Below are 15,550 nucleotides of genomic sequence, written 5' to 3'. Positions count from 1 at the left end.
AACAAGTCTAGATATTAGATGGAACAATGAAAAGATACCCATCTACATACTTCCTATAAGAGCTGGCCATTGTATAGAATAACACAGTTCGTTTGACAGAATCAGGACAAGGACACGAGTGGCACGTGAGGAGGACTTTATGAGGAAAAAAAATACATGAATCAAACGACCAAGCCATTTCAAGGCCGTGACCACTTTTTTTTCTTCTCTTTTTCACGGCCAAAACTTGAAATATAATTTCAGGAATATGGATGAGTTTTAAAGGGATTAATAACTGCTGAAGTGAGACTTTAATTCTTACACTGACAGCACAGCGGCAACTAGCAACAAGCTGAGGCGAGCTGCACATTTTGCGGCAGAGGAAATGGTGCTTTCTGCATCATATTCTGTTGGGTAATGACTGGTTTGCCCTTATATTGCTTTTTCTGTGACTGTGATAAGATTTTGTTGAAAATATTCATTTTCTGAGAAACAAACATCCAAATTTGTATCATAGTCTATAAGTGTGTGTTTTAGAGTGTTGATTTGCACACACCCAAAATAGTCAGTGTTTTTAGTATTTGTATGTGGCTGATCTGAGTTACAAAAAAAAGAAAAAAACCTAATATGAGCTTGCATCAGCCAATGTGGTATACAGCAGATGAGTACATAATCTGGATTGATTGAATGAGAACATTAATCTTTGCCCTGAGTGCTGCTGAATTCCACATGGAACTGCCTTAGCCTTGAGCTTGTATGTCCAATATTTAGGATAGAAAATATCATTTAAAGGGCTTTTTTTCCCGCCAACATTTCCAGAAATGAAGATGATAAATCTGTAAATGTTGGCAATAATTATTTAGTAAGCCACTAGATTATCACCAGAAATAAAACCTCTGAAATGGCTGAAAATAACTCACTGATATGTTGGAGTGAAACCTGAAAGAAGATCATGCTATGGTGATGGCATTCCTCAGCGGAATGTAGTTGGTTAAACTTCAGGGTGAAGACTATTGAGTTTATGGAGTGATATGGAAGTCCATAAAAGCAAACATATGAAGTAGTGGAGGATTAGTGACAGTATTTATGTTTTTGTTTTATTATTATTATTATTGTGTGGATGGTTTTCTTTATGTTTGGATTCTTTGTTTTTTTTTTCTTTTGTTTTCTTTTTGTCTGTGTATTTATAGGTGATCCCGATGATTGTCAGCTTTGTTTTTCTTGTCATCAGTCACTTATTTTTGTTTCCTTACAGGTGTAGCAGCTGGTTATCTGGGTTTCTGTTTTATTGGCATGACAAATTTATTCAGCACAACACAGCAGCAGCTAAGATGCTGGGCAGGACAAGTAAATAAAAAAAAGAAAAAGAGGAAGATATACGAGAGTAGAAATCAAAAACACAACATCAAGAAAAAAAATTAAAGCAGAATAACAAAAGTAGTGTGTTGAAGACCAGGGGAATAGAAATCAGGTTGTTCACTGTGAAATCTATCTGAAATCAAAAGATTTTATTCATTGGACATAGAAACTTAATAAATATAGATCACTTGTCCATAGTTCTTAGATGTATAATACATCGGTAGGTACTAGTTATTGGTTCAACTAGCTGAAAAAATGTTTTGAAGCTTTCTGGAAATTCAGCACTAACATACTTCAACTTAAATAACTAATTTAAAGGATATTTTCATGGAAATTATAAAACCTTCATAAAAGAAAAAAAGAAAAAAGAAAAAGTTGAAGATAGTAATTTTATCTGAATTTGCAAGGAAATGTCCCAAAATCACATCAGACTTTTCTGGGCATTTATTTCATGGTGTGGGTCTTCTTGGGTTAAGTTGCTTTCACACTGTTTCCTCTTTATTCTGCTGTCTGCCAGCAGAAACATTACTGTGAGTACATAGTGCAGATTTGAGCATGGAAACATCATAAGCATCACAAGTTAAATTTAGCCATATTATTCACAAATATGCTTAACTTCACTTCGTCTACACCAGGGGGTCACCACATCCAGACCTCTTGGACTGATGCCATGGAGATTTTCAATGTATTGTTGCTCCAACACACCTAACTCAAATGAAATGGATCCAACAGCCTATGCAGCTTTCCCATTGACTTATTGATTTGAGTTGGTTGTGTTGGAGAAGGAACACTTAAAATATGGACACGGCCTGATCCAGAGGTCTGGATTTGGTTATCCCTGGTATACATCTGGTATACATTAATAGTTGTCATGGAGACACTGCCACAAAAAACTGAAAGTAATTAACATGCTTATCAGTTCATGAAAATGCAAAGCATAGGATTGTCCAAACGTCCACAGCCAACATCATGATTTATTTATAGCAGAGTGGACCTTGTGAGGAAATGATGGTAGGGGGGTGGCAGCTTCTCATAGAATCCATTTTTATTCTCAAGGAGACAATATTGGAAAGCATTTGATAAGTGATCTTTTGCACAGTACAGTTAAGTGAGAGTAAACACAGCATACAGGAACATTTTCAGTGCTTATTTGTGAAGAAAATACTTTGTCTTCATAAAGTGCCTGAAAAATAGTCCAGCATCAACTGTGGTCTGTAAATAAGGCAACTCACTGCTATTAGTTGCCTTTTACTCTAAAATGTCCCCTATTAGGTCATGAAGATGACAAAGTGCAACAGTATAACAGATTTATTTTACTGCAAGACATCATTTGCGAATACGACTGAACAAATTTCACTACAGAGCGATGCTGAAGAAGAGTTAACACGTGGAAGTTATTACGTTTTAGTCAATTGAAGCATTATACATTTTTTTTATCTAATGGAAAAAAATCCATGAAGTGAACAAAAGAGGAAAAAATACACCAAAGGAGTGAATACATCCGCCTTAGTCAACATAGCACATCATCATTTACACAAGTGAACTTCAGAATTAACAGGCACAAGACACAGCAGCTGACAATGGCTTGGATGTCCTTGCAAACTTAATGATTCACAAGTCTGGATTTTAATGAGGAGCTTGTTCTTTGGCACTGCTGTTGATGACAGCGCCAGGTCTTGTACAGAGGTCACAGCATTAATGGTGCCACAGAGTCATTAAAAGAAAGCAAGAACACACAGGAGGTTCTGTAGCCCCTAACTGTACACAGGCTGAGCTCATTGCAGTGACTCTCTGGTGGGTAAGATGCAGAAACGTTGTTAAGACACAAAGTCTCTAGAGAGTGGAAGCTATGATGCTTCAAGAGCATGTTTTTCTAGGCAAAGCCAAGGGGACTAATTCACTGTGAGTTTATTCTACTGAGATGGGCAAGTTAGCAGCCAAGATAGCAACGACAAAACCTCTTCAACAAGGAAAATATGTAAAGACAGCCTAATAATTCATATTCAGCACATGCGCTTAATTTGCTGAAGCATAAAATGTCTAAATGTTGTACACTTGTGTAGTTTAAAATGGCTCTGTGAACTGAGGTAGCAACCATTAAAAAAAAAACACACACACAATAACAAATTAAATTTAATAAGCCTGACTCTAATAGTACATTCACCTTGGAAACAGTAGGAAAGGATGCAATATGCCAACCAAACCTGCACATGTGCATAACTGTATAACAGTAGGAACTATTAGTGAGTACCTCTTTTGCATCAATTTCTTTTTTTATTTTGAATGAAACTGAATTTAAAAAAATCAAATCATCCTGTTCTGAAACTATATAAACTTTGCTGCAAACCATTTCACTTTATGCAGTCATAATAGAATGTAATACCAATTTATAGCCACAAAAAAAACATTAATTTATTTCACAGCATGAACCAGTATGTGTTATACTGAAACAATCCAGAGAGTAAATAAAATACATCATTGCTCTGACACAGTAAGATTTTTTTGTTTTTTATTTTGCAATTTTCTTCATGTATTATTTACCAGATAATTAGATATTTTGAATGCATGAGGACTGCTTGCTTGATTTCCTCCTACCTTAACACCAATTGTCTTTGCTCTCAGCAAATTCAACTTGCCTTCATGTGCACATTGCTCTCCACAGATTGTATTAGCTTTTTTCCACCTCTTAATTTTCAATCAAGTATGATCCTGGTTAACTTGCCATTTATGAAGTGAAAATGAGGGTAAGATCCTCTCAGCAGTTGTAATGAGAAGCTTCAGCCAACACATGGCTGTCGCTTTTGATCATCTACAGCAGAAAATAAGCTCTGGAAAGGTCTAGCTCACAAGACCTGTCCATTTACCACTTGGAAGCATCCAGCTGGGACCAGAATTAAAAGTGTTTCAACCTTTTTAAAATAAATAAGATTTTAAAAGTAATCTCATTTTCAGCAGCTCGAAGTTTGAACTTGCCTCAGAAAGTAATTGTCCATCTGGTAATTTAATATAATCACTTCACTAATGTTGACCTCTCATCTTATCTACTCACCCGTCATGCCGTTGAGAAAAAAACTATGACAAACAATATTATAAAAGTTGTCAATACAAGAAGAAATATCATTGGACCAACACTTTCAATTATAGCATTGTTTTAAAGCTATTATGTTAAATATATATTGTAAATGTTACTCTAACTTGTAATTTTACTGCTTGTAACTTGTAACAACTATCTTGAGAAGTGTCACGTAAATGTAATACATAATTACAAGCAGAAATGCCTACATTTCATACATCATTTTTTCACCCAAATTTGGGTGAAACTCTAAATTGTCTCCTTTTAAACTCAGACAAGACAGAGGTCATTATCTTTGGGCCTGAAAAACTTAGGAACAAATTACCTATGTAATTGAGATGGCAATAATTTGGCTCCCAGTACCACTTTGAGAAACCTTATGTGAGTTAGTCTTGACCAGGATTTGTCCATTGGGTCACATTTAAAACAGGTTTCTAAAACCGCCTTCTTCCACCTGCGTAATATTGCAAAAGTTAGGGGCATCTTGTCTCAGAAAGATGCAGAAAAATTAGTCAAAGCTTTTGTTACTTCCAGACTGGATTACTGCAATTCCTTATTTATGGGCTGTCCCAAATATGCCCTGAAAAGTCTCAAGCTGATCCAAAATGCTGCAGCGAGGGTTCTGATGAGGACTAGCAGGAGAGATCAGATTTCACCAGTTTTAGCCTCTCTACACTGGCTCCCTGTTAAATCCAGGATAGAGTTTAAGATTCTTCTCCTCACATATAAACCTCTCCATGACCAAGCTCCATTGTACATAAAAGATCTCATAGTTCCATATATTCCAAATAGAGCACCTCACTCTCAGACTACAGGTTTACTTGTGGTTCCCAGAGTCTCAAAGAGTACTATGGGAGGAAGAGCCTTTAGCTATCAGGCTCCTCCCTTATGGGACCAGCTCCCACTGTGGTTCAGGAGGCAGACTCCTCTATACCTTTAATATCAAGCTGAAAACCTTCCTTATTTATGAATCTTATAGTTAGGATACAAGCATCTCCTGAGTTGGAGTCCGCATCTACGGGGCCCAACTGTTCAGGTTATGTCCTTATTGTCTTATAGTCCAGCCATCCCTTACTTATGTAGCAATTAGAGCAGAGGTGGCCAACTCCGGTCCTCAAGAACCGCAGTCCTGCAAGTGTTAGGTTGGTTGACAATTAATTTCACATGCTGTTATGCAAATGGAAAAGACAACAGGTGGAAATTATAGGCAATTGGCAAGACACACCCGATAAAGGAATGGTGCAGGTGGTGACCACAGACCACTTCTCAGTTCTGATGCTTTCTGGCTGATGTTTTGGTCAATTTTGAATGCTGGTGGTGCTTTCACTCTAGTAGTAGCATGATACTGAGTCTACAACCCACACAAGTGGCTCAGGTAGTGCAGCTCATCCAGGATGGCACATCAATGTGAGCTGAGGCAAGATTTGCTGTGTCTGTCAGCGTAGTGTCCAGACCATGGAGGCAGACAGGCCAGTACATCAGGAGACGTGGAGGAGGCCGTGGGAGGACAACAACCCAGCAGCAGGACCGCTACCTCCTTCTTTGTGCAAGGAGGAACAGGAGGAGCACTGCCAGAGCCCTGCAAAATGAACTCCAGCAGGCCAAAAATAATATGCATGTATCTGCTCAAACAGTCACAAACAGACTCCATGAGGGTTGTATGAGGTTCTGGCATCCACAGGTGGGGGTTGTGCTTACCGCCCAACACCGTGCAGGATGTTTGGCATTTGCCAGAGAACACCAAGATTGGCAAGTTCGCCAGTGGCACCCTGTGCTCTTCACAGATGAAAGCAGGTTCACACTGAGCACATGTGACAGACATGACAGAGTCTGGAGACACCATGGAGAACATTCTGCTGCCTGCAACATCCTCCTGCATGACCGGTTTGGCAGTTGGTCAGTAATGGTGTGGGGTGGCATTTCTTTGGAGGGCCACACAGCCCTCCATGTACTCGCCAGAGGTAGCCTGACTGCATTAGGTACCGAGATGAGATCCTCAGACCCCTTGTGGGACCATATGTTTGTAAGGTTGGCCCTGGGTTCCTCGTAATGCAAGACAATGCTAGACCTCATGTGGCTGGAGTGTATCAGCAGTTTTTGCAACACGAAGGCATTGATGCTATGGACTGGCCTACCCATTCCCCAGACCTGAATCCAATTGAGCACATCTGGGACATCATGTCTCGCTCCATCCACCAAGTCTTTCTCATCTGTTCACCCATTCTTTCTGTTGTTGCTCTAGCTTGGCCCAGCACCTATGATCAAATTTTTGCAATTAACAAATTTGAAAAAAAGAAAGTAACATTATTAATAAAAAAATAACATTTATGAATCAAGAGGAGCCCTGTATCCAAAAGGCTCCTCTTGGAGAAGATCATTTGTTTGCCACATTGTGGCAGCAAGGCCGTCATTCTGCTGTCATGATGCTGGACAGGAAAGGTTAAAAGAAAAACATTGTCGCAGTGGACTTAACAAAATCTGAATGAAATTACAATATGGATCAAAATAAAGCTGGATTTGTGAGGCGTCTGCTTGCAGCAATGAAATTGTTCGAGAAGAATCTCCAAATAAACAACAGACAGATCAGTGAGAAGAAACTTATACAACCAACATTCCAACCGTGTGTTCTCTACAGAGGCTCACAATATCATAATTGATAGATTTTCTCATCAGAAATGTGCGCTCTCAAGCATTCAGTTATGGTGTCTTCCATGTTTCTCACTTTAGCTCAGCAAAAAGCTCCAGAAATCTGGAACTATGAAATCACAAACTGACCAATTACAAGGGAGTACTTCTGCATCACCGCGCTGCCAGCAGGGGTCCACATCGATGCTCCTCAAACCTACACAGACCATGCAGCAGTAACATCATAAACAACTTTACACGGACACACAAGTGTAAATCCAACTTTACTCATACATTGATAATTCTTTTCATCACCTCCTATTGGCATTTTCTCTGCAGGGAAACTCAATTCTGCCTTCAGTTTTACGATAATTAGGTGACAGGAAGGGAATCAAAGTGGGACGACTTCACTCGACAGTTGCAAACATAAACAACTTTAAAAATGTATCCATTGAAGTTGGTGGTTATCGCTCCATTATAACCCATGGTTTCCCAATACAAACAGTGTATTTAGACGATCAAGTAAATTTCCTGTGTCAGCTTGCTTTTCTACAGATATTTCTCACACTTGCCTGTTGAAAGAAATCGGCTATTCTTCCAGCTTAATTACCCAAGTAAGAATTGATATCATGTTCGGAATGGGCAATATTACTCAAGAAAGGCTGTGGGGTTAATGCCAGTCTTACTTTCAGTACACTCACATTGTCTTGATTGCATTGCTATAACCCACTCACAGCATCTGGTGACTAATACTGCAGCTTTAATTTGCAGGCCTTCATCTCTGGAGTTGCCCATTATTGTCAGTGACTCAAAACACAAGCTTGGTCTGTCTCTAATGTTTAACGTTTTCCATGTAGACTAACTTTAGCACGCTGGCATTTGCTAATTGGGATAAGACAGAAAGTAGACCTGATGGGAATGTCAATAAGAAATGTTGCGCTAATGGTGTAGCAGGGAAAAAAATACAAAGCACTGACAAACTCAAGCCAGTGTTTTCCTCAAACAACAGAAATGTGTCCCTTCTCACAGCAGTTCAGCTAATGGTTGATGAGATAACTGCTGCACTCATTAATAAACTAACTTATTATCAATCTTGAGAGACAGCAGGTATCGTGGGTTCACAAAAGAACAAAAGCATCTCTACAGATGAGGGGCTGCTATTGAAAACTAATAACAAAGCAATACACACAAAAGCAACACATCGGAAGAAAATCATTATGCTGTGATAACAACTATGTATCTCCATACTGCTTTATGAAATGAACCCATTAACTGAAGGACAAATAATCAAGTGCCACATTTGACATGCTACTGGGGCAAATTCCATTTAACCACCAGTACCACCTGAAACCTAATTATGTTTAGCTGGAGACTGACACTCTATGACATTAGCTCAATTATTCATTTATTCTGTATACCACGGTACTTCTTTGTAGTTGAATAACAGATTAATAATAGTTTTTTTTTAAATTTATTTATTTTTTTGTGAGTGCTCCTATGTGACGCTTTAAATCTATTAGGACAGTTTGATTATTGACAATTTATTCACTTTTTAAACATTTAAATTTGAGGACAAAAAAAGACCTATAGCAGAGATTTCTCATAGCTCCAGCAGTCCTCCCCCTGGAGCGCTGATCCGATGAAAAATTGATTATATATCAGTCACAGTAAAAAAGAAACCCTGTCTGCACTGAGCCGAGGATGCAATGAAGAAAAAAAGAGCGGCTTGTATATCTCTCATTCATTCTTTTTGCTCCTGTTGATCTGATATCGACTGCCTGACATTGGTCAAATACCCCACTCTGCATCGTGAACAGATGCTTACGCACTGAAAAAGAGAGATGGGAAAAGGTGGTCTGTGATGGCATGAGGGGGGCTGATTACAACTGTCACTCTCTTCTGTATCATTGATCTTAATCCTTTTTGCGGTGATTCCGATAACATAGAAGCTTTGGTTGTTAACTTATTCTGCAATGTTAGTGTACGATCATCTGATCAGGTCTTCAAAAGTATTATTTTTATGTAGTATGATGATCCACCAGAGTTGCAGTCCTACTTCAAAAATACCATTTGTTTTCTCTGTGTTCAATACAGGTTGAACACAAAGTGTTCACACACACACACACACATGAAGTACATTACAGGGATCAGTAATCTTCCTTTTGGTTCACTGTGAATGGAAAGACATCCTGCATGGCTGAATTAAATTCTGGGTCCATTGCTTCACTTTGCTAGGCAATGGGATACAAGGCAATGAAGCTAAATTAGGTGGACAAGTTGTCTTCTGTTGCTCTAGCAACAGATGAGACGCTGGGATACTGCTGCTGCATCTACCTGCTCTGGTAGGTGAAAGCGAGAACACTAAAAGAGCAGAAATCACGACAAAATAGGACTCATCTCAAGCCAAACAACTGGTGTGTCAAAATAAATGACCAAGTCAAGGAAATGAGAGACAAGAACAAGCACAAGGAAGACCAACACACTGACTTTATTTCTACAGAAGTCTAGAAAAAATGAGGTAGATAGAACCATTCCCTGTTCCTTACTCACTTACCTTTCAAAGTCAACAAGTATGCAGTGACAACTCGCTGAGTCAATGCAGATGAAATATGTGTCATATATTATGCATATGTTTATTGAAGTATTCTGTAGCTGTTTCCCTTTACACTGAATGAAACAGATGTACTGAATGTAAGGACCTCTGCTGCACTGATGTCTTGCGTTACAGAAGGGAGAAGAGCCTTGTTTCCAGGGAACAAGAATAATTGCTGTGTTTATACAATCAATGGTACGGAGCAGTCAACTTTCTCTGGGGAAATATAAACAGTACAGCACCGCCACCTGCTCCTGTCTAAGCTGTGCATTTTAAAAACAGCTATATGACTGATTTTATATTGTGTGCTTTGTATTTTATGTCGTAGCCAATGAATCCTAAATTGTGTAATTTTATGTTTGCTGTTAGTCACATCATATACAACATGCTGTATAAATACTCGGTATGTGCAGAAAAGTAACTGTTTTGTGAACAATACCCGTAATACCCTGTGTTTATTTTGTGGTTTTTAACGTTTACCCCTCTTTAATTCTGCCAGGTAGATTAAAAAAACATTGTCATATGGCACAGGATGAAAATGAAAATGCTTCATAGCAGTTCTACAAACATCCATCTTTATAGAAATGCCACGTGAGCTCTTACCTTTGTAGAAGCATTCCTCGCTGTGCATGATGGTGATCCTGTGTCCCCTGAGACAGGAGGCCCGGTGGAGCTCACAATGGTTCTGGTACAGCTTCCCATCCGAACCGCACACAGGTTTATAGTGTGGTTTACAGTGATCCAAGCACCTACAATCCCCTTGGCCGGTTTCATGGTTGACCACACAATGGCGTCCCAAGCCACAGTACTTATGTTCGCATGGACTGGGATAGCTGTTCTGTCCCAAAAAACCTACAGAACACACGATGAAAGAAGATGTATGTTAATACTGTTTATTGGATTAAAATTTGCTTACCATGTGCATTTGCTGAAACAGATTAAACTGAATATAAGGCTGTATTCCAGGGTGACCCCCAGTTGGGCTCCCTCAGCCTTTAGGGAATTTGTATTGATACTGTAAAATGGGTTTTTGGTCGCTTTGTTTTAAATCAATTGAAAGTTTCAGTCAGCTCCATATATTACACAAGCCAAATTCACAACAAAGCATTTACTTTAGGTATGAAAATAAAAAAATAAAAAAATACAAATATTGAATTTAGCATCCTCAAACTAAGGCAGGACTGAAAGATATCAACAGTTTCCTCCAAAATATCAAAATAGCTTGCAGAAAAATACCTTTTTGTTTCTGTAAAGCCAAATAATGCATAAGACAGCATCACAGATTTAGGCATTTATTTAATATTTAGTAGATTTTAAACTGCACGAGGCATCGAAGTAAAGAAAGGAAATAGCTTAAAATATTTATGATTTCAAAAGATGTTGTAGATAATTATGAAAAATGTTGATGCTTTTTAAACAACTATTTTATTGTGATGGACTTGTTATGAAACAGGTGTTGAGACTGAATCTTCAACACCTCAGAATGAACAATATTGCAGTATTTGAAATGTGCTACATAAAAATATTTGTTTTAATCAAATTTTCTTGAATTGTCACTTCTTTTTTTCCTTTGGAAAACAGCTCCAAAGTTTTTTTTTTTGTTTTTTTTTTAAAAGATCTTCACTTGTAGCTCTTTGAATAACTTTAAAGCTTATTAACACAATGGGAGTTCACAGTTTATTTTTTGTTTCACTGGAACATTTAAAACAACAAAGGTGTTGAAGGAGCAAACACTGACAACGTGACAAACAGTTCCCATGTACACACCATCTTTCACATAAACACTTCTCAGTGAATGACTGAAGGAGCTGTTTGTGTGTTGTATAAAACAAAGCAGCTGTTTGTAGGACAAGTCTTTTAAAGAACCAAGTCTTTTAAACAGCTCCTTTGAATGATGGGAACCGACTCATTGCTTGAAGTCATTCATTTAATATACAAATGATCCACGCTGCCTTCACATGTGTGTCGTCATGGTATCCTGTCAAACATACTCCATGCATGTGAATACACCCATGTGCAGACGGTATTTTTCTGGAAACAATGTGACTTCTTTTCAAAACATTTACTAAAATTTGCACTGATCTTTCAGGTTTTTCTGATTTTTTGTGTTTGTTTTTTTTTATGTATTTTCCATACTTCTGCGTATCTATGCATGTTTTAATCGTTACATATACCAAATTAGACCCATTTTGACATTTGAAAGGAGTAAAATTACCCTAAATATCCTTAATTTGACATTAAATGCGATAACTTTGTCTAAAGATGACCTAACATTCCAAGAAATAAAAAAAAGAAAAGAAAACTCAGAATTGTTTATTTTTGTATAGGTGCTACAAATGTTTACACATCCAACCTGTTTCATGTCATCTTTGACCCATTTAGCTGGATTTTAGCTGTACCAGTGTGGGTCACGTCAATGAAAATTATGTTTTTAGGAAATTTTGAAATTGTAAAACACCACAAGTCATGTGTCTGAGTATTTATTTATTTTACCTTTCCAAGGAGGTTATAATTTTACCTGCATTTATCAGTCTGTCCATCTGTCTGTTTGCATGTCTGTTAGCATATTCATCTTTAAAGAGGTACAGTAATTATCTTGGAATAGTAAAATATGAAACAGCATATGCGTGTCCGTTTATGGTGCACAAAGACCACAGAAGCCATGCAGAGGTCAAACAGTGCTGTAACACAATATTTGCACCTGTCATAAATATGAAAACAGTAACAGAAAGAAGCATATTGATTCAGTTTGGGCTGGGAGGATAATGTTGGGGTTTCATAATATTATAATAGTATATGAGCTGTTATTTCAGCAACTGGTATCACGGCAACAAGACATATGGTTCAACAAACCATTGGTCTGATCCTCCAAAATGAGGAAGATTATGGTTATTTGGAAGAGAAAGTGTCAGACTGGAGAACAACACGGATTAAAACTCAGATGAACTCCCTCCAATAAAGATGACTGCTGGTGGGGAGCAGGCAGCAAGGCAGATCTTTAATGTAAAATGAAACAAAATGAAAAAAATAGAAAAGGAAAGCAATACAAGAAATCAACAGAAGGGGACCAAAGAGAAGGAGGTGCAACTTCTGATGTCAAAATCTGCAAAACTGCAGAGACAAATTCATGAAAAAGCTTTTTTTTTCTTTTTTTTCCCCATTCTTTTTTTGTCTTTGAAGTATAAAGATGCTGAATAAATATTGATGACTGAAGGGTGGTGTTTACCTCAACTGGTGAAACAGCCAGTTTATGTACAGTGTTTTTTAACTACTGTGCTGTGAGAGACCATCGGGTGTGCCAAGAGAAATGATCCAATTTCACCTAATTGATCTAAGAAGCAGCTCTGTGTTCATCCAAACAGGCCCAGACTCAGGTAAAAGATCATTCAGTTCCTTTTTCTTGTGTTTATCTGATTTCTATTCAAGATACTTTCACAAGATGGACTTTGTATTATTAATGAAGGCTGAAAAAAAAATAAAAAACATTTTTGGTTTGTCGTTTGCCTTGTGATTTTTTCAGTAAAAAAAGTGAAACTTACCTCAAAAAAGATTAAAAAACACTGATGTACAGAACACAGCTCTTTCACAAGATGGTCTTAATTTCTACATGTCTTACCCTCTATCTGACCCTCTTTCTGTTCACCAACTGTATAAGAAAGGCTACTAGAGCCAAGAAAATAGTTGAAAAATCGTACTTTTACTTTACGCAATTATTGCTTCCTTACAATAAAGCCATTAAGACGGTGTTGGTGTAGTGATCTCACTGTCAAAGCTGGGAATATGGAGCCATCCTATAAAATAATTACAATGAAAAAAAAAGCTAAATTCAGATACCACAAATATTTCTGAATAATTCCCAACAGAGTATTGGTGGGGTGTGTAATTTTGAATTATTCTCATCCAAATCTTACCACCCAATTGTTACCACTGATTATTTCCTTGATAAGAATGACTCACCCCTGACTGAATAGCAACAAATCCCATCTTTACATCACAGTAAGAAATGTGATCTGTTCAACTGTCAGCTGATGTTGGCCAGTAATAGCAACATTGATTTCAGAGAATTCCTATCCTGTATGTGTGCAGAAGAAAACTTCTGTTTTACAGCACATCATGAGGAATAAACCATCCAGGCAATTTGGAAACAGAGTAATCACAATCTTTCAGGCAGAGCATCTTCTGCCCCATTGTTTACAGGATTCACAGCTCTATCTGAGGCTTGCATGGCAAAGTACGCACATTAAAGATACATTTCACTCGTCCCTTTGTTTCGACATGACAAGCAGGGCATTTTATTAGATATAATGAGAGTTACAACTGTTCAAACAAATATCTTCACATACAGGGAACGCGTGTATCCTGATAAATGAAAGCAACATCAACAGCGTCTGCAGCACCAAGAACGACATCCTAAAATTATGTCAGGAATGGGTTTTTAATGAACAATGTATAAATAAAATAACACACCGTGGGCATAATAAGCAAGAAGCATTTGTTTTATCTCGATAAAAGCATGGGGAAAGGGAAGCAAGTACACATACGGTAGTTTGACACTGATGAGGAGTTTGTGCATTTAGTCTGATCAACTGTGGTTTCACATTCAATGTTTGTAGTAAAAAATATATTGCATCACTACAACCCAACCCAACATTGCCCCTGAAATTCCAACCATTCAGAAAATGATTCACAGACAGCTGATTGTAAATCTAGCCTTGCCAAAAAAAATCCTCTGGGTCGTCACTTACGCCGCTGCCGGTGACGTTAAGAAGCAGCCCAGAGAAAGGTTTGAGGCTAACTGGTTCAGAGCGTATCAATGGCTTCATCATAACAGTGGTGACAGAAACAGCATAACTTTATGCATGAATTTACACCATTTACCATCAACTCTGCATTGCCAGTTGATGTATTTGCTAACACAGCAGCTGCGAAGGCCGATTCAAAGACGCTTTGCAGGGAGAACGTGAGAAAGCTTTAGAAAACTGTATAGTTTTAAAGCACAAAACTACAGAGCCCACCTGATGACTGGAAAAAAAAACAGAATACAAACGTTGTCCTGTGGTCGTGACTATAAAATAATAATGCATATACACATAATGCATTCATACTTTAAGCAGTTTAATATAGCTGTAGCTTTATGTTGTGATTTGTTACAGAACTGTGACTGAGCTTACTGGTTAGTTAATGCATTCATAAACCATGAGCACAATTTAAGAATGTGTGACCAGAAAACAAGTTCTTTTGTTTTAATCAATGTCACCAAAAAGTTTCAGGATGAAATTATTTGGCTCATGCATTTTTTTTTCCTCATTTGGTAAAATTAATAAGAGATGCCATATCCTTCTAGAGAGAGTGAGCTTTATTAGCTACATGGGAAAAAAAAAAAGGTCTTGAAATGCACCAAGCAATTACAGGTAGACTTGTGAAAGACATTTTAAAAAAGCTGTGTTACCATGCTTTCTTTAATGATGCATGAATCTATTAAAAGTAACATCAAGTGACTCATTCAGAAAACAAATTTTAATAAACTGGTGTAAACTTGGATTCAGCATAAAAACAATTGAGAAATTCACGGAATAACCAGTCTGATGTTCATTTCAGACCTTGACCTTCCTCAAGACAAGTTGATTTTAATGGAACTCTTATCTAATGGAGAGAGATGAAGTGGATAAGACGGAGTACAGAATGGCGGATGGGGGAAAGAGACACCAAATGACTAATTACACAGAAGCCGCACAAATTACAGCAATGGATATAGTTGTTATACAAAGTCGGCAAAGACTGATATGTGAGCAAGTTCAGAGCATGGAGATGAGATGACAACTAAAGAAAGAGAAAGAGATGGTCAATTAAACTATATATTGATCAGAAGTATGAGTAGAACTCTGCAAGATCTGTCGTTAAGCTCCCTCTTAATATAAACA

At 37.7% G+C, this 15,550-nt stretch overlaps 1 protein-coding gene across 1 annotated transcript in view; it reads right to left on the bottom strand.

Moving 5' to 3' along the window:
• fstl5 (follistatin-like 5) overlaps positions 1–15,550 on the bottom strand; it is a gene marked incomplete at both ends in the record, with an annotated part of 181,762 nt that overhangs the window by 96,620 nt on the left and 69,592 nt on the right. The window contains one exon of the mRNA XM_079250055.1: positions 10,233–10,481. Coding sequence (XP_079106181.1) covers positions 10,233–10,481 — 249 coding nt within the window. The remainder of the gene's footprint in view (positions 1–10,232; positions 10,482–15,550) is intronic.

This window comes from Telmatherina bonti, assembly GCF_933228915.1.
Source record: "Telmatherina bonti genome assembly, chromosome: 12".
Lineage (NCBI taxonomy): Eukaryota > Metazoa > Chordata > Actinopteri > Atheriniformes > Telmatherinidae > Telmatherina > Telmatherina bonti.
The sequence above is the reverse complement of the archived record's forward strand: the minus strand, read 5'-3'. Positions and strand labels throughout refer to the sequence as shown.